Raw genomic sequence first — 22,768 nt, 5'->3', positions numbered from 1 at the left:
CTGGTTTTGAACTGCTGGCTGCAAGCAGTCCTCCTACCTCGGCCTCCAAAAGTGCTGGAATTACAGATGTGAGCCATCACTCCCAGCCTGAAAAAAATTTTTAATGTAGAAAATTTGGGTTCTTGGTCTCTTGCAAGAATTTACTTTAAAATTATTATTATTATTATTATTATTATTATTTTTTTTTTTTGAGACAGGGTCTTGCTCTGTCACCCAGGCTGGAGAGCAGTGGCTTGATCATGGCTCACTATAGCCTTAACCTCCTGGGGTCAAGTGGTTCTCCTACCTCAGCCTCCTGAATAGCTAGGACTACAGGCACGTACCACCACACCTGGCTAATTTTTGTATTTTTTTTGTAGAGACAAAGTCTTGCTTTGTTGCCCAGGTTGATCTCCAACTCTTGTTTTCAAGTGATCCTCCTGCCTTGTCCTTCCAAGGTGCTGGGATTACAAGTGTGAGCCACCATGCCCAGTGTTTAAAATAAAGTATATAAGTGTGTGCTTTTAGAACAATAAAAACATTATATATATGTATGTGTGTATAAATATATATATATATATAATGTGCGTGTTTTTAAACATTGACAAAAATTGTATGTATTTATGGTGTACAGTTTGATGTGGAATGGCTAAATCAAGCCAATTAACATGCATTACCTCTTACATTTATCTTTTTTTTGTGATGAGAACATTTAAAATCTAATCCCTTTGCAATTTTGAGGTAGATTATTATCTGTACTTATGATGTAGTCAGGAAACTTGTATCTCCTAACAGTATTTGGTTTTGTTAATTAAAAATTTTAAATAGAAACCATTTAAAATGAATTTATTTTAGTTTTCTCGTTAAGTCAATTTGTAGAATACTCTGTTTCCAGGCCTTTTCATTAAAGACATTTATTTGATTTGGTAATTTATCATTGGTTAAGTTAGGCTATGCTCATCATTATCACAAAGTATATGTTGTATGTGATGCTTTACAATTTCCCTTTAGAAGAAGCTAAATATTCTTAGTAAATAAATATGTAACTTCCAGCTTTTTTCTTGCTTAATATCAGTTTTCTGAATTTCAATATAGAGATGTGGGTCATATGTCATTATTAAGATACTGGCCTTCAAAATGTATGACTGTTGCTCCTCCTTCATTTCCTTAAGGTTGTTTAGTTTTCTGGGCTGAGGATAGTCATCAGGCCAAACCTTTCAGTGGAATGTGTTTTGCTATATGGTTAGAAGACAAGCTGAGCTGCTCAGATGTCATAGTGACCTGAAAGAGGCAGCTTCGAAAATTACCTCTTAGTTTTTGTTAAATACTAAAATCTTTTAGTGATCACTATAGATCAGAATTTGTATTTACCAATCCAAGAATGGAACAATTAGGTTTTTCATCTGCTCTCTACATTGACTGTGCCCAGGATACCGAAGTCAGGCATTTAGTTTTACACTGGTAAAGTTCTGATGATTCCAATACAATAGAATTTCTGTAGGACAATGAATTGGCTTTTTTCTTTATGAACACAGCTTATTAATTTAGCAGTGGTTTTATCGTATTGAACTGAAATTTGGTAAGTTATTAGGCTTGTGAATTTTTTGTTAAGCAGTCTTTTGTCTTATTTTAGAAGATAATTGCAATGATTTTGTCTTTAAAATTCTTTGAAGACTTTTGTATATTTATCTTAAATTATATATCTGAATTTTTTTTTTTTTTTTTTTTTAGTTGCAGTTTAGGCTTCCAGAGCCATATCAGTCTTTATATAAATCTGTTGAATAATAGTTTCTTCTAAAATCAAAGTAAATTTCCTGTACATGTTTAAGGAGTGAAAAGGAATTTATATATATATATATATATATATAATTTTGTAGTACTTATAGCTTGGATCTAGAAATGTTTATGATGGCCCAGGCACAGTGGCTTATGCCTGGGATCCTAGCACTTTGGGAGACCCAGGCGGGCAGGTTGCTCATTGAGCACAGGAGTTCGACCAGTCTGGGCAACATGGCAAACCCCGTCTCTACCAAAAATATAAAAATTAGCTGGGCATGGTAGTGAGCACCTGTAGTCCTGGTTACTTTGGAGTCTAAGGTGGGAGGATTGCTTGCGCCTGGGAGGTCGAGGCTGCAGTGAGCCATGATTGCAACACTGCACTCCAGCCTGGGTGACAGAGTGAGACTCTGTCTCAAAAACAAAAACAATAAAAAGGGAAATCTTTATGATTTTCTTTTTTAAACTTCATACTAAAAGCAGGTGTCAGGTTATATGCAGATAGAGACTGCCAGGTTGATCACTTTCAATTTCTTTCTCTTTTAATCACTTATGGATATCATATGAATGTCATTCAGCTTTTTAATTTTGTCATTAATCAAGCTGAGTAGTAAACTGTCATTTTAGTATTGGTTCAAATATTCAGTGGATAATTGCTAAAATTTCAGTAGCCCCTTTGTAAATTGAAAATCATGTGGAAAATATAGGTCTTCTGGAAGGCTGAAGAGCCATGTTCCTTAAATAATATACATATGGGACCAGGCATGGTGGCTCACGTCTGTAATCCCAGCATTCTGGGAGGCCGAGGTGGGCGGATCGCCTGAGGTCAGGAGTTTGAGACCAGCCTGGCCAACATGGTGAAACCTCATCTCTACTAAGAATACAAAAATTAGCCGGGCTTGGTGGCGGGTGCCTGTAATCCCAGCAACTCGGGAGGCTGAGACAGGAGAATCGCTTGAACCCAGGAGGCGGAGGATGCAGATGCAGTGAGCTGAGGTTGTGTCACTGCACTCCAGCCTGAGTGACAGAGCAAGACTCAGTCTCAAAAAAAAAAAAAAAAGGAAAAAAAGAAAAATAATATGTATATGGGATATATCTTGTCGGAATAAGAAGAGTGAGGTAGAACATCAAAATTGTGACTGCGTGTGGTGGCTTATACCTGTAATACTAGCACTTTGAGAGAACGAGATGGGAAAATGGCCAGGAATTTGAGACCAGCCTGGGGAACATAATGAGACCCTGTCTCTACAAAAAGTAAAAAGATTAGCTGAGTATGGTGCTGTGCACCTGTCGTCCTAGCTACTCGGGAGGCTAGGGCAGGAAGATCACTTGAGCTCAGAAGTTTGGGGTTGCAATGAGTTTTAATTGTGCCACTGCACTCCAGCCTGGTGACACAGGAAAACCCTGTCTTTAGAAAAAGAAAAGGGGGGGAAAAGAAAAAGAAAAAAATACAAAACTCTGGGTTTTTTTTGTTGTTGTTATTTTATCATTCTAATGCTTTTATTCATGTTTCACGTTCCTAAGGAATGACAGGTAAGAATTTAGGGACTGGTAAGAATTTTTTCAGCTTAGTATTTTCCTCCCAAAATTCTATGTATGAAATTCTATTCAGCAGTAAAAAGTGAACTGTTGATACATGCAACAGCGTTGATAAATCTCAAGATAATTATGCTGAGTTAGTAAAGCCAATCTGGGTTACACTCTGTATGGTTCCATTTCTGTAACATTCTTGAAATGACAAAATTATTGAGATTGATAAATTAATGGTTGCTAGGGATAGAGATTGGGGTGGGTGGAGGGAGAAGGTGGGTGTACCTATAAAAGGGTAGCACAAGGAATACCTTGTGAAAGAACTCTTGTATCTCAACTCTAGTGGTAAATATATTAATCTACACATACACAGAATGCATGTAAAACTGATGAAGTCTGAATAAAGTTGTGAACTGTGTCAATGTCAATGTCAATTTCTTTTTTTTTTTTTTTGGAGACGGAGTCTCGCTTTGTCGCCCAGGCTGGAGTGCAGTGGCGCGATCTTGGCTCACTGCAAGCTCCGCCTCCCGGGTTCACGCCATTCTCCTGCCTCAGCCTCCGAGTAGCTGGGACTACAGGCGCGCACCACCACGCCCGGCTAATTTTTTGTATTTTTAGTAGAGACGGGGTTTCATCTTGTTAGCCAGGATGGTCTCGATCTCCTGACCTCGTGATCTGCCCGCCCCGGCCTCCTAAAGTGCTGGGATTACAGGCGTGAGCCATCACGCCTGGCAATGTCAATTTCTTTGTTGTGATATTTTTCTATATGGCACAAGATTTCCCCATTGGGGGTCACTGGGTGAAGGGTTCATGAAATCTCTGTATCATTTCTTACTCAGCTGCATGTGAATCTACAATTACTCCAAATTAAAAAGTTTAACTTAAAAAATTCTCTTGGGTAGGCTGGGCATGGTGGCTCATGCCTGTAATCCCAGCACTTTGGGAGGCTGAGCCAGGCGAATCACCTGAGGTCGAGAGTTCAAGACCAGCCTGACCAACATGGAGAAACCCTGTTTCTGCTAAAAATACAAATTAGCCGGGCATGGTGGCGCATGCCTGTAATCTCAGCTACTCGGGAGGCTGAGGTAGGAGAATCACTTGAACCCGGGAGGCGGAGGTTGTGGTGAGCCAAGATTGTGCCATTGCACTCCAGCCTGGGCAATAAGAGTGAAACTCCATCTCAAAAAAAAAAAAAATAATAAAAATAATAAAAAAAATTCTCTTGGGAGGCTGAGGTGGGAAGATCACTTGAAGCCAAGAGTTTGAGATTGACCTGACCAGCCTGGCAACATAGTAAGACCCTGTTTCTAGGGGGAAAAAAAAAAAAAGCCGCAGGTGATAGTGCATGCCTGTAATCCTAGACACTGAGGAGGCTGAGGCAGGAGGATTTCTGTTTTTCTTTTTTTTTTGAGATGGAGTTTTGCTCTCGTTGCCCCAGCTGGAGTGCAATGGCGCGATGTTGGCTCACAGCAACCTCTGCCTCCTGGGTTCAAGCAATTCTCCTGCCTCAGCCTCCTGAGTAGCTGGGATTACAGGGATGCGCCACCATGGCAGGCTAATTTTGTAATTTTTGGTAGAAATGGGGTTTCACCATGTTGGTCGGGCTGGCTTTAAACTCCTTTAGGTGATCCACCCGCCTTGGCCTCCCAAAATGCTGGGATTACAGGCGTGAGCTATGGCACCTGGTTGAGGCAGGTGGATTTCTTGAGCCCAGGAGTTTGAGGTTACAGTGAGCTATGATCATGCTGTCACACTCTAGCTTGGGAAACAGAGTGAGACTGTCTCTTAAGAAATAAAAACAAAATAAAAATTCTCACAGTGACACCTTTTCTTATGTCACATGAATTTCTTATCTGTTCTGGATACAAGATGCTCTTTAAAATGTGCAGTGATATCACTTTATGGAGTACAGATTCTCTAAATGTTACTGTTCAAAAGAATGTATTGAATCCTAAAACACTTTCCCTTTACTACCGTTCCCTGTATACTTCTTCCAAAAACAACATATCTAACAGTAAAATTAAGAAGAAAAGTGGTGGTATTGGTGGCATGGAAGAGAAAGAATAAAAACAGATCTGAGATTTATTGAAATAGTACAAGAAGAAACTTATGTTGAGGAAGTATTATTTATATTTACATTTAGATGGTGTATTTCACCTTAAAGGGTATGGCTTCTGTATTAATTGTAATGTCACACAGAGAGATTCATTCATGTTTTTGTATCAGTAATTTGTTCTTTTTAATTACTGTGTGTCCTTCTATTGTATCAGTATACCACAATTTATTTCATCATTTATTTTCTGTTGGTGGACATTTAGGTTTTTTTAATACTAAAAACATTGTTTTTGGCCGGGTGCGGTGGCGCACGCCTGTAATCCCAGCACTTTGGGAGACCGAGGCAGGTGGATCACAAGATCAAGAGATCGAGACCATCCTGGCCAACATGGTGAAACCCTGTCTCTACTAAATATACAAAAATTAGCTGGGCGTGGTGGCACGCGCCTGTAATCCCAGCTACTTGGGAGGCTGAGGCAGGAGAATCGCTTGAACCTGGGAGGCAGAGGTTGTAGTGAGCCAAGATTGGGCCACTGCACTCCAGCCTGGCAACAGAGCGAGACTCCATCTCAAAAACAAAAAACAAAAAAAACCCATTTTTTTTTTGGAGACATGATTTCACTCTGTTGCCCAGGATGGAGTACAGTGGTGCAATCATAGCTCACTGCAGCCTTGACCTCCTCCTGAGCTCTAGTGATCCTCCCAACTCAGCCTTCCAAGTAGCTACAACTACAGGAGCACACCACCACACCTAGCTATTTTTTTATTTTTTATTTTTCGTAGAGATGGGATCTCACTTTGATGCCCAGGCTGGTCTCAAACCCCAGGCTTCAAACAATTCTGCCTTGGACTTCCAGAATGCTGGGATTTTAGGCGTGAGTCACCATGCCTGGCCGACATGTGGGTTTTACTTTTTTTTTTATTTAAAAAATTTTTGTAAGACAGAGTCTCACTCTGTCTCCCAGGCTGGAGTGCAGTGGTGCAATCTTGACTCAGTGCAGCCTCTGCCTCCCAGGTTCAAGCGATTTTTGTGCCTCAGGCTCCTGAGTAGTTGGGATTACAGGTGTGTGCCACCAGTTTTTTTTTTTTTTTTTTTTTTGTATTTTTAGTAGAGACAGGGTTTCACTACGTTGGCCAGGCTGCTCTTGAACTCCTGACCTCAAGTGATCCACTCGCCTCGTCCTCCCAAAGTGCTGGGATTATAGGCATGAGCCACGGCGCCTGGCCCACATTTGAGTTTTTTTTTTTTTTTAAAGTTTTTAGTTATTGCGTATAAAGCTGCTATAGACTGAAAAAAAATTTGATAAAGGACTTATATCTGGAGTATATAAAGAACTTTTAAAATGTAACAATATGAAAATAACCAAATTATGAAATGGTTAAAAGACTGAACATCACTACAGAAGATATATACAGGTGACATAAAAACACATATTTAACTTATTTAGCCATTAGGAAGATAAAAATTAAAGTGACTGTATATATGCCTGTTACAATAACTAAAATAAAAATTACTGACAATATCAAACCTTGCCAAGGATGTGGAGCAACTGGAACTTCTCATACATTGTTGGTGAATGAGGAGAGTGCAGCTCCTCCAGAAAAACAGTTTGTGTCAGTTTCTTATCAAGTTAGAGGCCTCATCATTAATTACCCAGAAATCCCACTCCTAGATACTTACCCTAGAAAAATGAAAACTCAGGTTCACACAATGGATAATGTTTATAGTATCTCTGTTTATCATTGCTCAAAACTGAAGGCAGCCGAAATGTTCTTCAGCAGGTACATGCATAAACAATATGTGGTATATTTATAGAATGTGTTATAACTCAGGTAAAATAATGAACTAGCGATACATACAGCAACTTGGATCACTCTCAGAGTCATAATGCTGAGTCAAATAAGCCAGTCTTAAGTGACATCTGGCATGATTTTATTTATATGATAGTCTCAAAAAGACAAAACTGTAGTGATGGGGAACACATTAGTGGGTTCTAAGAGTTAGTAGAGAAGGAAAGGGTGACTACAGAAGGATAGTAAAGTAGAGTTTTTTGGGGTGATGGAACTTTTAAATTCCAGATTGTGGTAAGTGTTATGTGAGTTAGGATTCATAGAAATGTATACATAAACAGTGTATTTTAAATAAAAAAACTATTATTGTATTTTAGTAATAATAAATTGTAATTTTTAGTTGAAAAAATAAGAATAATTCTGTTATAAACGTTCTTGAACAAATCTTTTTGTTGATATATACATTCAGTTCTCTTGGTTTCTTCCCAGGAATGCAATTGCTGGGCCATAGCTTAAGCATACGTTTAGTTTTCGTAGATACCGCAAAATAGTTTTCCCTAGCAGTTTATAGTTCCACTTACAATGTATGAGAGCAGTATCACCAACACTTTAATATTAATCTTTTGAATTGTACATTTAATTTAAAAGTTATCCTAGTGTATACATAGTGGCATCTCCCTTTGGTTTTAAGTTGTGTTTTTCTGATGAATAAATAGGTTGAACACCTTCATATTGTAAGTAGCCATTTGCAGAAGATCCTCTTCTGTGACTTGCCTTTTCAAGTTGTTTGCCAATTGTGTTGTCTTTTTTTCCATATTATTTTGTGGAAGGTGTGTGTGTGCATTCTCTTAAAAAATAACAGCTTCAGTGGGGTGCGGTGGCTCATGCCTATAATCCCAGGACTTTGGGAGGCCGAGGCAGGTGGATCATGAGGTCAAGAGATCAAGACCATCCTAGCCAACGTGGTGAAATCCCATCTCTACCAAAAATACAAAAATTAGCTGGGCGTGGTGGCATGCGCCTGTAATCCCAGCTACTTGGGAGGCTGAGGCAGGAGAATCACTTGAACCCGGGAGGCAGAGGTTGCAGTGAGCCAAGATCGTGCCACTGCACACCAGCCTGGCGACAGAGTGAGACTCTGTCTCAAAAAAAAAACAACCCCAAAAACCTTAATTGAAGTATAATTTACATAATCTAAAATAGAAGTATGTTATTCAGTGGCTTTTAGTATATTGACGAAGTGATACAGCCATTTTTCATTATCCCCAAAAAAACCTCATACTCATTAGTAGTCCACTCCACATTTCCCTCTCTCTCCAGCCCATGTCAACTGCTGATTTACTTTCTCTATGGAATTGCCTGTTTTGGATATTTCGTATAAATGAAATCATACAGTTTGTGGCCTTCCATGTATGACTTCTTTCACTTAGCATAGTATTTTCTTTTTTTCTTTTTATTTCTTTAAGAGTTGGAGTCTTACTCTGTCATCCAGGCTGGAGTACAGTGGCGCAGTCATTGCTCACAGAAGCCTCACACTTCTGGGCTCAAATGATACTCCTGCCTCTGTTTCCTGAGTAGTTGGGACTATATATAGCACTACTGGCACAAGCCACTGTGCCCTGCATCACTTAGCACAGTGTTCTCAAGGTTCATCTGTATTGTAGCCTATCTCAGTACTTCATTATTTTTTATTGCTAAATAATATTCTGTTGGTCAGGCACAGTGGCTGATGCCTGTAATCCCAGAACTTCCTAGTAGCCGAGGCGGGCAGACTTCATCATAATACCAGGAGTTTGAGACTAGCCTGGGCAACATAGCAAAACCCCATCTCTACAAAAAATACATAAATTAGCCAGGCATGGTGGTGCATGCCTGTAGTCCCAGCTATTCAAGAGGCTGAGGTGGGAGGATCACTTGAGCCTGGATAGTCAAAGTGGCGGTGAGCTATCATTGTGCCAGTACACTCCAGCCTGGATGACAGAGTAAGACCTTGTCTAAAGAAAAAAAAAATATTGTATGGATATACCATATTTTGTTTTTCCATTCATCTGTTGCTTAACATTTGGGTTGTTTCCACTTTGTCAAACCATTTTCCAAATGCAGATGCATCATTTTACGTTCCCTCTAGCAGTGTATGAATGTTCCAATTTCTCCAAGTCCTCATTACACTTACTGCCTTTTTTTTTTTTTTTTTGAGACGGAGTCTCGCTCTGTTGCCAGGCTGGAGTGCGGTGGCGCGTTCTCAGGTCACTGCAACCTCTGCCTCCCGGGTTCAAGTGATTCTCCTGCCTCAACCTTCTGAGTAGCTGGGACTACAGGCATGCACCACGCACAGCTAATTTTTGTATTTTTAGTAGAGATGGGGTTTCACCATGTTGGTCAGGATGGTCTCGATCTCTTGACTTGGTGATCTGCCCGCCTCGGCCTCCCAAAATGCTGGGATTACAGGCGTTAGCCACCGTGCCCAGCCTTGCCTTTTTAATTATAGCCATGTGAGTGTGTGTGAAATAGTATCTCATGGTGTTCTTTATTTGCCCTTATGACCAATGATGGTAAGCATGTTTTCATGTTCTTACCGGCCATTTGTGTATCTTTTGTGAAGTGTCTGTTTAGGTGTTTTGCCTATTATTATTATATGAGTTGTTTATATTGTGGAGTTGTAAAAGTTCTTTATATATTCTGAATTCTAGACCTTTATCAGACACATGATTTTCCAATATTGTCTCCCGTTCTGTGGGCTGACTTTCATTAATAACTTTTTTGGTAGTGTCCTTTGAAACACATGTAATTCCAGTTTTCTTTTTTTGAGTGTGCTTTTCATGACATGTTTAAGAAACCACTACTTATTCCAAAGTCACAGTGATTTACTCCTGTGTTCTCTTCTGATAGTTTTATAGCTTTAGGTCTTACATTTAGGTTTGTGATCCATTTTAATTTACTTTTTCTGTTATTATACAAGATAGGGGTCCAGATTCATTTTTTTGCGTGTAACTATCCAGTTGTCCTAGCACCATTGTTTTGAAAAGACTATACTTTTCACATTGAATGGTGTTGGCACCCATGTCAAGTATCATTTGAACATAGATATATTAATTTATTTCTGGACTCTGAGTTATATTTGTTTGGTCTATTTATCCTTATGCCACTAGCACACAGTCGTGATTACTGCAGTTTTGTAGTAAGTTTTGAAAAAGAGCAACCTACTCTTCTTTTTCAAGATTGTTTTGGCTATTCTGGTGCCCTTCTATATCTATATGAATCTTAGGATCAGCTTGTCAATTTGTATAAAAAAGCCAGCTGGGATTTTGTTAGGGATTACATTGACTCTCTATATATAAATTTGAGAAGTATTGCTGTCCTAATAGTATTAAGTCTTTTGATCCATGAGTATGGGATGTCTTTCCATTTATTTAGATCTTCTTTAATTCTTTTTTTTTTTTTTTTTTTTTGAGACGGAGTCTGGCTCTGTCGTCCAGGCTGGAGTGCAGTGGCCAGATCTCAGCTCACTGCAAGCTCCGCCTCCTGGGTTTACGCCATTCTCCTGCCTCAGCCTCCCGAGTAGCTGGGACTACAGGCACCCGCCACCTCGCCTGGCTAGTTTTTTGTATTTTTTAGCGGAGACGGGGTTTCACCATGTTAGCCAGGATGGTCTCGATCTCCTGACCTCGTGATTCGCCCGTCTTGGCCTCCCAAAGTGCTGGGATTACAGGCTTGAGCCACCGCGCCCGGCCGTCTTTAATTCTTTCAACAGTATTTTGTAGTCTTCATTGTGCAGGTCTTGCACTTCTGTTGTTAAATTTATTCCTAAGTATTTTCTTTTCTTTCTTTCTTTCCTTACTTTCTTCCTTTCTTTTCTCTTCTCTTCTCTTCTCTTCTCTTTTCTTTCTCTTGCTCTGTCACCCAAGCTGGAGTACAGTGCCATGATCATAGCTCACTGTAACCCTGAACTCCTGGCTTCGTGTGATTCTCCCACCTCAGCTTCTCAAGTAGCTAGGACTATAGATGTACCACCATGCTTAGCTAATTAAAAAAAAAATTTTTTATTTTTTGGTGGAGAAGGGGGTCTTGCTATGTTGTCCAGTCTGATGTCTTTCATTATTTCTGATGCTATAGTAAATGGAATTGTTTTCTTAATTTTGTTTCTGGATTGTTCATTGCTAGTTTATGGAAACACAGCTGTTTTTTTGTATATTAATCTTGTATCTTGCCACTTTGCGGAACTTGTTTATTAGCTCTAATAGTGTGTGTGTGTGTGTGTGTGTGTGTGTGTGTTTTGGAGATGAGGTCTCACTCCGTTACCTAGGCTGAATGCAGTGGCTATTCACAGGCCTGATCACAGTGCACTATAGCCTCCTCAAGTTATCCCCCTGCCTCAGCCTCCTGAATAGCTAGAACTACAAGGGCCTGCTACTGCACCTGGCAGTGTTGGAAGTTTTTTGATTACTGACTTAATCTCCTTACTACTTATAGATCTCTTTAGATTTTCTATTTCTTTTTGAGTCAGTGTTGGTAATTTGTGTGTTTCCAGGTATTGTAGTCTTTAGTGTACAAGTCTTTTACTACTTTTGTCTGTTTTATGTTGGTTACCTAATATGTTGGCATACAGTTATTTACAGTATTATATCTGTTTTTATTTCTGTGAGGTCAGTAGTAATGTCTCTGCTTTTATTCTTTTTTTTTTTTTTTTTTTTTTTTTTTGAGACGAGAGTCTCGCTCTGTCACCCAGGCTGGAGTGCAGTGGCGCAATCTCGGCTCACTGCAACCTCCGCCTCCTGGGTTAAAGCGATTCTCCTGCGTCTGCTTCTCAAAGTAGCTGGGATGACAAGTGCCCGCCACCATGCTTGGCTAATTTTTGTATTTTTAGTAGAGACAGGGTTTCACCATGTTGGCCAGGCTGGTCTCGAACTCCTGACCTCAAGTGATTGCCTGCCTTGGCCTCCCAAAGTGCTGGGATTATAAGCGTGAGCCACCATGCCTGGCCTCTGCTTTTATTCTTGATTTTAGTAATTTGAGTCTTCTTTTTTTGGGTCAGTCTAGCTAAATGTCAATTTTGTTGATGTTTTTAAAGAACCAGCTTTTGATTTCATTGATTTTTCTCCAGTGCTTTGGATTTTGCATATATATATTTAAGTCTCTGCTCTCGTCTGTAATATATTATTTCCAACCTTCTGTTTGATTTGGGTTGAATTTATTCTTCTTTTTCTATAATTTCTTAAGGTGGAAGGCTAGGCTATTAATTGAAATGTTTCTTCTTTTTAAATATATGCCTTTATAGCTATACATTTTCTTCTGAGCACTGCTTTTGCTCTATCCCAATGGTTTTGTTACGTCCTTTTGTTTTCATTAAATTGTGTTTTCTAGCTTTCTTTGTGATTTCTATTTAGGAGTATATTGTTTAATTTCTACATATTTGTGAATGTCCCAAATTTTCTTTTTTTCTTTTCTTTTTTTTTTTTCTTTTTGAGATGGAGTCTCACTCTGTTGTCATGCTGGAGTGCAGTAGTGTGATCTCGGCTCACTGCATCCTCCACCTCCCAGGTTTGAGCGGTTCTCCTGCGTCAGCCTCCTAAGTAACTGGGACTACAGGTGCACGCCACCATGCCCAGCTGATTATTGTATTTTTAGTAGAGACAGGGTTTCCCAATGTTGGCCAGGATGGTCTCAATTTCTTGACCTCGTGGTCTGCCTGCCTCGGCCTCCCAGGGTGCTGGGATTACAGGCATGAGCCACCGCACCTGGCTCCAAATTTTCTTTTGTCGTTGACTTATACTCTCATTCCATTATGGTTGTTGAACATATTTTGCATGATTTTAGTCCTTTTAAATTTACCGTGTCTTGGTTTATGGGCTACTCTGTGGTCTATCTTGAATAATCTATATGCTTTTGATAAGAATGTGTATTCTGCTGATGTTGAGTGGCATGTTCTAAAGATGTCTTTACCTTAATTTGTGCAGAATTTTTCACTGGGTATACATTTTTATATGTATTGTAGAAATCATGAGTTCACACCATTACATCTAATTCTAGTCAATCCTAGGAAAGTTCCTTCTAGTTCACTCCCATTCCCTGTTTGTATATCCCTTGTTCCACAGGTGAAAGCCCTGGCTTCTGACATGATCAACATATTTAGTTTGATTAATCTAAAATTGCTTCAGTTGATTAACTCCTACCATAACAAACAAACCTAAAAAGAGTTCAGGATTTGTTTGCCGTTCTTCCACTTTCTTACCTTACCCTGCCAAAGTCTAAAGGCTTATAGTCAAATACTGTGTTTTTTAGTTACTTGGGTTAGTTCTTCCTTGCTTTTTTTCTCTATGGTGTGGTTAGGGTATTTGTATACAGTATAATTAGGTCCATTTGTTTGCTTTCAGTTAAGTGTTGTTTTCTTTTTCATTCTATTGATTTAATTTTTAAAATAATTTAACATAATCATATAACATTTCATAATACATCCTATGTTATAGCATTATTGTATACAATATATATGAGTAATATACATTTAAAAGTCAAAATTATGCAAAAGGCACATCAGAAGTGTCACTCCCACCCATATGTCTCCCGCAGTTGGTAGGTAATAAACTTTGGTTTTCTTTATTTTTCCTGCTTGGGATTCATTGGATCTCTTGATTTTGTGCTTGTATTTAATCAGTTTTGTAAAATTTTCAGTGGTTGTATTTTCATATATTGTTCCTGCCCTGTTTCTCCTTTCCTTCTGAACCCTAATAAGCATATGGTAGATTGGGACGGTGTCTTTTCTTCTCTTATCCTTTTGTATTTTCCATCCTTTTTTTTCCTCTGTGTCGCATTCTGCAAAGTTTTTCCTGACCTATCTTCCAGTTCACTAATTCTCTTTTCAGTTGGGTCTGATCTGTTGTGAAATCTATTAATCACATTTAAAAATTTTGATTTACATAATTTTTTTTTGTTTCAGCATTTCATTTTGGAATATTTTTTCCAATCTGCTGTGTCACTTTTTGTAGTTTCTAGTTATATATTAAACATTTAAATCTTAGTGAACTTTGTTCTAAGAGTTGTAAGACCTGACTTATATTCCTATTTCCAACCACCTCCCTTTGAAAGCTTTTTTTTTTCTTTCTGAGATGCAGTCTCGCCCTGTCACCCAGGCTGGAGTGCAGTGGCGTGATCTCAGCTCACTGCAACCTCTGCCTCCTAGGTTCAAGTGATTCTCCTGCCTCAGCCTCCCGAGTAGCTGGGATTACAGGTGCGTGCCATCACACCTGGTTAAGTTTTTCTATTTTTAGTAGAGATAGGGTTTCACTGTGCTAGCCAGGATGGTCTTGATCTACTGACCTCATGATTTTCCTGCCTCAGCCTCCCAAAGTGCTGGGATTACAGGCATGAGCCACCATGCCTGGCCCTTGAAAGCTTTTTTTTTTTTTTTTTTTTTGAGATGGAGTTTTGCTCTTGTTGCCCAGGCTGGAGTGCAATGGCACAATTTCAGCTCACCGCAACCTCCGCCTGAGTTCAAGCGATTCTCCTGCCTCAGCCTCCTGAGTAGCTGGGATTATAGGCATGCGCCACCACGCCCGGCTAATTTTGTCTTTTTAGTAGAGATGGGGTTTCGCCACGTTGGCTGGGCTGGTCTTCGAACTCCTGACCTCAGGTGATCCACCTGCCTCAGCTTCCCAAAGTGCTGGGATTACAGGTATGAGCCACCTCGCGTGGCCCTTTGAAAGCTTTTTAAAAGAGAACTTTAATTGTTACTACATCCATTAGGAAGCATTTCTAAATATTACTACTATAGATCCAAGAAGTGAGGAATAATACAGTCATCATGCTCAAATTTTAATGTCTTATTTAAGCACACTTGCATACTTTAAAATGAATCTAATTATTTCTAGACTCTGGCCTTTTCATTCCTGATAGTATTGCTGTAGTCCAGGCCCTTGTTATCACTGTCCTAGATTATGGCAGTATCCCCTGTAGGTCTCCCCACCTTCAGCCTTGTCCTCCTCAAAAAAATTTTTTTTTCAAGAGATGGAGTGTCACTCTGTTGCTCAGGCTAGAGTGTAATGGCATGGTCATAAGTCACTGCGGTCACCTTGAGCTCAAGTAATCCTCACACCTCAGCCTCCCGAGTACCTGGGACTACAGGTGCATGCCACCATACCTGGCTAATTTGTAAAATTTTTTTGTAGAGACAGGATCTTGTATGTTGCCCATGCTGGTCTAAAACTCTTGGCCTCAAGCAGTCCTCCCAGTTCTGCCTCCTGAGTCGCTGGGGTTACAGGTGTGAGCCATGGCACTTGGCCAAATTCATTTTTTAAATTATGTTAGAATCCTGCTTAGAACCTTTAGTGATATCACATCGAGCATGCAACAGGATAAATTTTAACCCCACTAAGACTCTCTAAGACTGATCTTTTTCTGTCCACTTGTGTGTTGAGCAGTTCTCTTCCTCAGATTCTGTGTTCTGTCAACTCAACTGTATCTAGCTTTATTTTTTCCTCTGAGACTGGGTCTCACTCTGTCACCCAGGCTGGAGTGCAGTGGCGTGATCATGGCTCACTGCAGCCTTGACTTCCCAGGCTCATAGCTTTGTTTTTATTCACACATCATGATATTTATGTCATTTTGCTTTTTGTTCATGGTTCCTCTTCTGTTGGAGACCTCTTTTCCTCTTAGCTTGCTGCTAATACTTTTAGCATGGTGATTAAGATCATGGGCCTATGGTTGGCATTTTGGATTGTTCCATTTCTTTAGAATCACAGCATTTAACTTTTGTAAATTTTAATTTTGTCATCTTTGAAACTGGAATAACTTCTACCTCATAGAGTTACTGTAAAGATTAGATGAGGTAATAAAGAGCTTAGCACAGTGTTAGTTTTAAAAAACAGTATCTCATCCTAACTTTCAAAAAGACTCAGCCAAGAGGATCTATATGTCCCTCTCTGTTGTACGTATCTCCAATACTAGTATTATACACTACTTCATAACTGCTTTTGAATGGACCTTCTCACTAGCTTCTTAAAATCAAGGACTGCCAAGTGTATCTTTGTATTACTGGTAACTGGCACACAGACATTCAGTAAGTATTTGTTTAATATATGCATGGAGTTTGAAAGAGCTAGTCATCTTTAGACAATGCCTTACCTTTTGCACAGGAAGCTCCTATAAGTGTGTACCCTCAGTTCAAGTGAGAATTTTTGTTTTCCTTTGTCTTTGCCAGTAGTAAAGTCTTAAAATAGTAATTACATTTATTTCCACTGCACTGAGCTGTGATACCACAAGCTGAAAATCTAGGGAATCCATGGGAAGTTGGCACCCTTAAGGATTAGATCATTTTTCCATATTCAATTTGTATTCTTGTAGTTATGGAATTTGCTTTGAGGATAGTCAATGGAAATCCTTCATATTTGTGTAAAACTTGAGATTTAAATTTTTTAAAAAAGTATTTCCCAAGAGATATATTAATGAGGCAATGCCTGATAATCCAGTTGCTTTTCCTGTTCCCCTACCCTCAATAGTAGTTCTTGGAATGCTTACATATGACGGACAACATCCCTACCAGATGTTATCTTCCCTTTTATAGATTAAAACGCTCAGGCTTAGGTTAAGTAACTTATTCAAAGTTCCAAAGCCAGAAAGTGGAGGAGCTGGAATTTAAGCCTTAGTTCTTCTAGTGCCCATGATCTTTCCGTTACACCATACTGCTTTTCTAAATAAACTGAAAATAATTTTCTTCTGTTTTTTTCTTTTTTATGTTTTCTACCTTAAAGTCTTTTATCCCTACATTTAAGTTTATAGTATTTAGTAGTGCTTTTAATTACTTAGTAACTATTTAAACATTTTAATAACAAATAGAAGCTTTATGGTAAGATAGTTAGGTAATATTTAAAGGGATAAAGCTTTTTAAAATTTTAAGCCTTAATTCAAGTAGTAGTTCTTTAAGATACATGTATTTTATTTTTAATTTGAACCACCACTAGGAGGATTTATTTGCCATCTCAACGTTCTTAGACTTTAGCAGACTTATTTATTTCTTCCCTATGCATTATATTGGTCAGGAGGCAGGAATGTTACAGATTTTTTTTCAAAGCTCAATTTGCTCTGAGATTTGGCATTAACCTTTAGAATGTTCTGGATTTATCCCCCATATGCCAAGGATCTGTAAATATCTTTTCACATGAGCTGAAATTTTCAGGCGATTAAGTGAAATATTTGTGAACACAGATGTTTTGTTTAAAAGCAGTTAATGAAATCAGAAAAAAAATAACCTCACTGTGGAAATACTTTAGGTTCCTCCTGTAATATGATCGGCACATACTTCCTTCTCTTGTAATTCACATTGTTCATTTTCTGAGGGAGGAAATAACTAAACTAATAATTAAAACATAAAATTATTTATCCTGTGTTTTTTGCTCCCAGAGTAAACTAAAAATGATTTTGACCGACCAGGGCTGCTTGATTCTGTGAAACTCACATTGTTTGCGTACTGTTGGAGGGCCTCATTAGGGGGTAAATTTGCTTTTTCTGTGTTTGCCAGTAACGATTCGTGTCTCTTACGGGAGCTTGCCATTTGGATTGTCTCCTTCCTTAACTGGCCAGCCTTAAACAGTTCAGGCCATTAGTTATTTTTCCTAGTCTCGAAATTTTTAAAAAATTATTCTTAAGTTTTCAAGTATTTAAAGCTGAGGATATTGGTCACTGAGATATTGCCTAGTTAGGGTTCGGCATTGTGCCCAAATGTGTTGGGCCTCTCAGGGCCTGAGTTCTCTGTGCTTTAACAAATGAGCTACAGTTCTCAAGAGATCAGTGAAGCTTGTTTGTTGATCCTGTATTCTCATCCAGAGGAAGTAGATCTTTGAGAATGTCTAAGGAAGGGTAAGTGATTTTATTATTCTTTCTCTTTCATTTTTCTCAGTGAAGAGGTGTCATCTGAGTGAATTAAAAGATTAATAAGCAGCGCTACCAGTCCGAGGGTGGAGGTAGAGGCAGAGATTAAAAGAAATTCATCCCAAATCTTACAGGGTTTCATGTGTAATCTACTGTAAAGTTGCTGTTGTTGTTTTGAAAGACAGCATTGAGTAAGGGTAATCTTAATAGGAATTTTGTAAGATATAAGTACTTTGTTTACTCTGTGGTAAATTCATTTTGTTTTCCTGCAGAATGTATTTATCAAGATTGGAAGCGAATGGTGGTTTACTGAAGAATTGAGGGAAGCTTACAAATTCAAAGGCGTTTTAAATAAGTTGTACCTTTAGAAAATGGTGTGAAATATTTAGTGAAAAACAGCCTATGATTTTGTTTGTTTCTAGGAAGTGAGGCAAAAAATAATTTAGAGTAGAATTCCCTATTCTAATTTGCTTTGCAATATAAGATAGTTCTCTGTTGTTTTTATATTATTTTCTCTTATGCTTCAGAGTCTGAATTATTACTGATTCTCTATTTGTGACCACTATAATAAGTGATGTTAATAACTACATACTGTTAGTTATTTCATTTCTAGCCTTCAGGCATAACTAGACCTGGTTAATTTTAGAGAGATGTTTCTTTTGATAAAATAGGACATAAATCTTTCCAAAAATTCTTTAAAAATACAGTAAAAGTTTAGTTTTTATTTTTCTGGAATCTATTATTTTCTAGTTCTTTTGTTCTGTAAGAAAATTTGAAGTGGTTCCAGAGCCTCACATTTACAACTTATTTTAATCTAATCATGTATTGATTATGAACAAAATAAAATTGGCCCACTTTACTACTATTTTTAAACTTCATTATTGAATAACGAGAACAACCAGGGGTATAAGTAAATCTGTATTATTTTTAGACCTTTTATGACATCACTAGAAATTTGAGGTTTCTTTTAAATGTGAAAGTTATGAAAGGGCTGCCGTTTTAGATTGGTATATTTTCTTAAAGGACTGCCTTTTTAGGTTGGTATATTTCCTTCTATCACTGGCTATGATAGGTAGTTGTTAAACCATTTTTATGATAAGGACTATCACAGGTGCTAGTATATTTGTCAATCTTGTACACAGGGTTGTTTATAAAGCTATTATAGTTTGTAGATTTAAGATGAATTGTATTTCTAGATGCGGTTAAAGTTCTTGGAAGTAGTTAGTACTAGTTTTTACCCATGGTAAAGTGTATGATAGATTTGGTTAGTTAGAGAAAGTTGAAGGGACCTATATTACCCCACTAGTACACTATAAGGGCAGAGACTTTTTTTTAGGTTTATTTACAGGAACCTCTGGGGCAATGCCTGTTCTGTCTGAATGGATAATAAGTGCATTTGAAGTATGTGGAGTATATAAATGAAATCAATTAAGTTTTATTCCCTATGCTATCTTTAGAAATAAATGGATACATTTTGTGCTTTGGGATGAAAAAAATTCTTACATTTACCATTTTCATAAGTGCGATATTGACATTTGGTACCGTGTTATCATTTAATAGCTATGAAATATTTCCCTAATAGTAATAGGAAAAGATTGTTAATAGAGTTAAATCACCAAAAATTATACTTGAGCTTTATGTAGACCTATGGTAATTAAGACAGTGTGATATTAGTGTTAAGATAGGCATATAGATTATGGAACCAAATGGGGAGTTCATAGACCCACACATATATAATCAATTGATTTTCAGCAATGAAGTTAAGCTAATTCAATGGCGGGAGCCTAGTGTTTTTTTGTTTGTTTGTTTTTTTAAGAACAAGTTTCACTCTTGTTGCCCAGACTGGAGTGCAATGGCGCAATCTTGGCTCACCGCAACCTCCACCTCCTAGGTTCAAGTGATTCTCCTGCCTCAGTCTTCCTGAGTAGCTGGGATTAGAGGCACGCACCACCACGCCCGGCTAATTTTGTATTTTTAGTAGAGACAGGATTTCTCCATGATGGTCAGGCTGGTCTCGATCTCCTGACCTCAGAAGATCCACCCGCCTTGGCCTCCCAAAGTGCTGGGGATTACAGACGTGAGCTACTGCGCTCAGCCAGGAGAGGCTAGTGTTTTTAATAAATGTACTGGAACAACTGAATATTCATATAGGAAAAAAAAAAAAAGAACCTTGACCCTTGACCTTTACCTCAAACCGTACATTAAAATAACACAAAATGGATCATAGACCTAAATATAATCTTTGTGACCCTGAATGAGGTACAGATTTCTTAGGTAAACTGAATTAAAATTATTAGACAAAATTGATAAGTTGAGCTTCATCAAAATTCAAAAAATCAAATTTCTGTTTCTTTAAAGACATCAATAAGAATATTTAAAGGTGGCCAGGCACGGTGGCTCATGCCTGTAATCCCAGCACTTTGGGAGGCTGAGGTGGGCATATCACGAGGTCAGGAGATCGAGACCATCCTGGCTAACACGGTGAAACTCCATCTGTGCTAGAAATACAAAAATTAGCCAGATGTGGTGGCAGGTGCCTGTAGTCCCAGCTACTCAGGAGGCTGAGGCAGGAGAATGTTGTGAACCTGGGAAGTGGAGCTTGCAGTGAGCCGAGATTGGGCCACTGCACTCCAGCCTGGGTGACAGAGCGAGACTCCACCTCAAAAAAAAAAAAAAAAAAAAAAAAAAGAATATTTAAAGGCAAGCCGCAGACTGGGAGAAAATATTCTGAATATATTTATATCTGATAAAAGACTTGGATCCAAAATATATGAAGAACTCTTGTAATTCAATAGTAAAACAACCCAGTTTAAAAACAGGCAAAAGATTTGAATTGATGCTTCACAAAATTGGATTTGAAAAGATGTTATTGGTCATTAGGGAAATACAAATTAAAACTATAGTGAGATATCACTGCGCACACACTAAAATGCCTACAATAAAAAACACTGACAGTGTGGAGCAATGGTAACTCTCATGCATTCCTAATAAGAGGGCAAAAGAGAAAAGAGTTTTGGCAATGTCTTTTTAAGTTAAACATATGCTTAACATATGACCTAGTAATTCCACTTTTAGATATTTACCCAAGAGATGAAAGGATGCCCACATACATTTATATGTGACTGTTTGTAGCAGCGTCATTTATAGTAGTCAAAAGCTGGAAACAAACCGAATGTCCATTAACTGAATGGATAAACAAATTGTGGTATATCCACACAATGAAATAACTCAGGAATAAAAGAACTAATCATATATGCAGCAACATGGATGAATCTTGCAAGTATTGCTAAGTAAGCCAGACACATGACAAAATAATACTTGATTCCATTTATAGGAAAACTGCAGTGACAGAAAGTACTAGTGGTAGCTCAGGACCAAGGGCTGGGGAGGGTATTGCAAAAGAACATGAAGGAATTTTTTGGATTGAAGAAAATATTCTACATCTTGATTGTAGTAGTTGTTGCATGAGTGTATACCGTTATCAGACTCACCAAAATTTTCATTTAAAGTGGGTGAATGTTATTTTAAGTAAATGATACCTTGGTAAAGTTGGTGGAGGAATGAGACTTGAGAAGCTCCTCATCCTGCTGATTTAAAATTTTGTAAATAAAGTGGTTGTTGATTATTCATATTCAAAGGGATATCTGGGAAAATATGGGTGCTCCTAGGATGTGTAATGCAGGAGAAAATATACTGTCTTTGCAGTGTCATGATTGAATTCGCCCTCTGGAGTTGTTAAAGTGCCTTTTTTATTTTTATTTTTTTTTAAATTACGAGAGTTGCTGTCTTTTAGATAAAAGGCCAAAATGAATTTTATTATTTGTTTTTATTTTAAATTCTGAGTTTTGACCTTTCTTCCAGTATAGGCACAGTACACTTGTTAATTTGGCCTTACACTAACATGGATAACCATATTTTCTTCTCTAATTTCTGTCACACAGAGTTTAACCCTGCAATGTTGCTATGTTTTATGAATGATCCTCTATACACTGGTCTTTCAAAAATTGTAAAGAAAAAGTGAAAAACAATTTAGAGGAAAATAGGGAAAAAGGGATTGGAAAAACCTATGCTTAATTAGACCGAGGTTTTAGAGTAGTAAATGTATTCTTAGAAGTACTAGTATTGTCCTGGTTTCTCCCATAATTTCTGTATCTCTCTGATTTGGTAGTCAGCCCTCTCTTATATTTCCTACCATCGTGCTCCCATTATCACAATTTCTTCATTTGAGAATGAAGGTGAAGGGAATTTTAATGTCTTTCCTTAAATATTTTTGATGAATCTCCTTGAAGTGTGCTTTAAAATCTTTGGTGGAAAGAGAGTCTACATTATCATCAGTACTCCTATTATCTTGTCATTTTTAAGATAGACCTTCTTTTACATTTAAACATCTCAGAAACTGGGCTGTATCTGGCAGTATACCACCTAGAATTCAAATTGAGTTCTTCCAGAGAGGATTTGCTTTCGCTTCTTTCGGTCACCTGGGGAAAATATCAACCATCCTGGTAGTATAAATTCAGAGCACAACCTACAAGACTGACTTGTTCAAATTCTCAGGGAGAGATTTTTCCCCCTCCCTGGACTCAGTACAAAATAGAAAAGAGATGTACAATCAAGGCTGAGATGTACAGGTTTCTTTGTGGGCCCTTGTGTGTTGTAGATGTATTTCTCCCTTATCCTCATAATATGGGTATATCCCTTTTGATATCTTAGCTTTTTGTGGAATCTCCTACTAGGCTCTGACTTGGCATTTTCCCCCTTTTCTTACTGGTATATAATATGG

General features: G+C 38.1%; 2 protein-coding genes across 8 annotated transcripts in view; both read left to right on the top strand.

Annotated features, from left to right (window-relative positions):
* Window positions 1-22,768, top strand: part of ARL3 (ADP ribosylation factor like GTPase 3) — a 537,289-nt gene that overhangs the window by 23,662 nt on the left and 490,859 nt on the right. The gene's annotated exons all lie outside the window — the stretch shown is intronic.
* NT5C2 (5'-nucleotidase, cytosolic II) overlaps window positions 1-22,768 on the top strand; it is a 183,834-nt gene that overhangs the window by 100,494 nt on the left and 60,572 nt on the right. The window contains exon 1 of one of the 6 annotated variants that reach the window (XM_050804134.1): window positions 17,002-17,976. The exons of 4 other annotated variants lie outside the window; for them this stretch is intronic. In XM_050804134.1, the coding sequence (XP_050660091.1) occupies window positions 17,963-17,976 (14 nt within the window). In that variant the 5' untranslated portion in view covers window positions 17,002-17,962. Of the gene's footprint in view, window positions 1-17,001; window positions 17,977-22,768 lie in introns of those variants that run through there. One more of the 6 variants, XM_050804137.1, reaches the window with a different exon arrangement.

Source organism: Macaca thibetana, chromosome 9 (assembly GCF_024542745.1).
Source record: "Macaca thibetana thibetana isolate TM-01 chromosome 9, ASM2454274v1, whole genome shotgun sequence".
Taxonomy (NCBI): domain Eukaryota; kingdom Metazoa; phylum Chordata; class Mammalia; order Primates; family Cercopithecidae; genus Macaca; species Macaca thibetana.
Note: the sequence above shows the minus strand (reverse complement) of the source record. Positions and strands in the feature narration are given on the sequence as shown.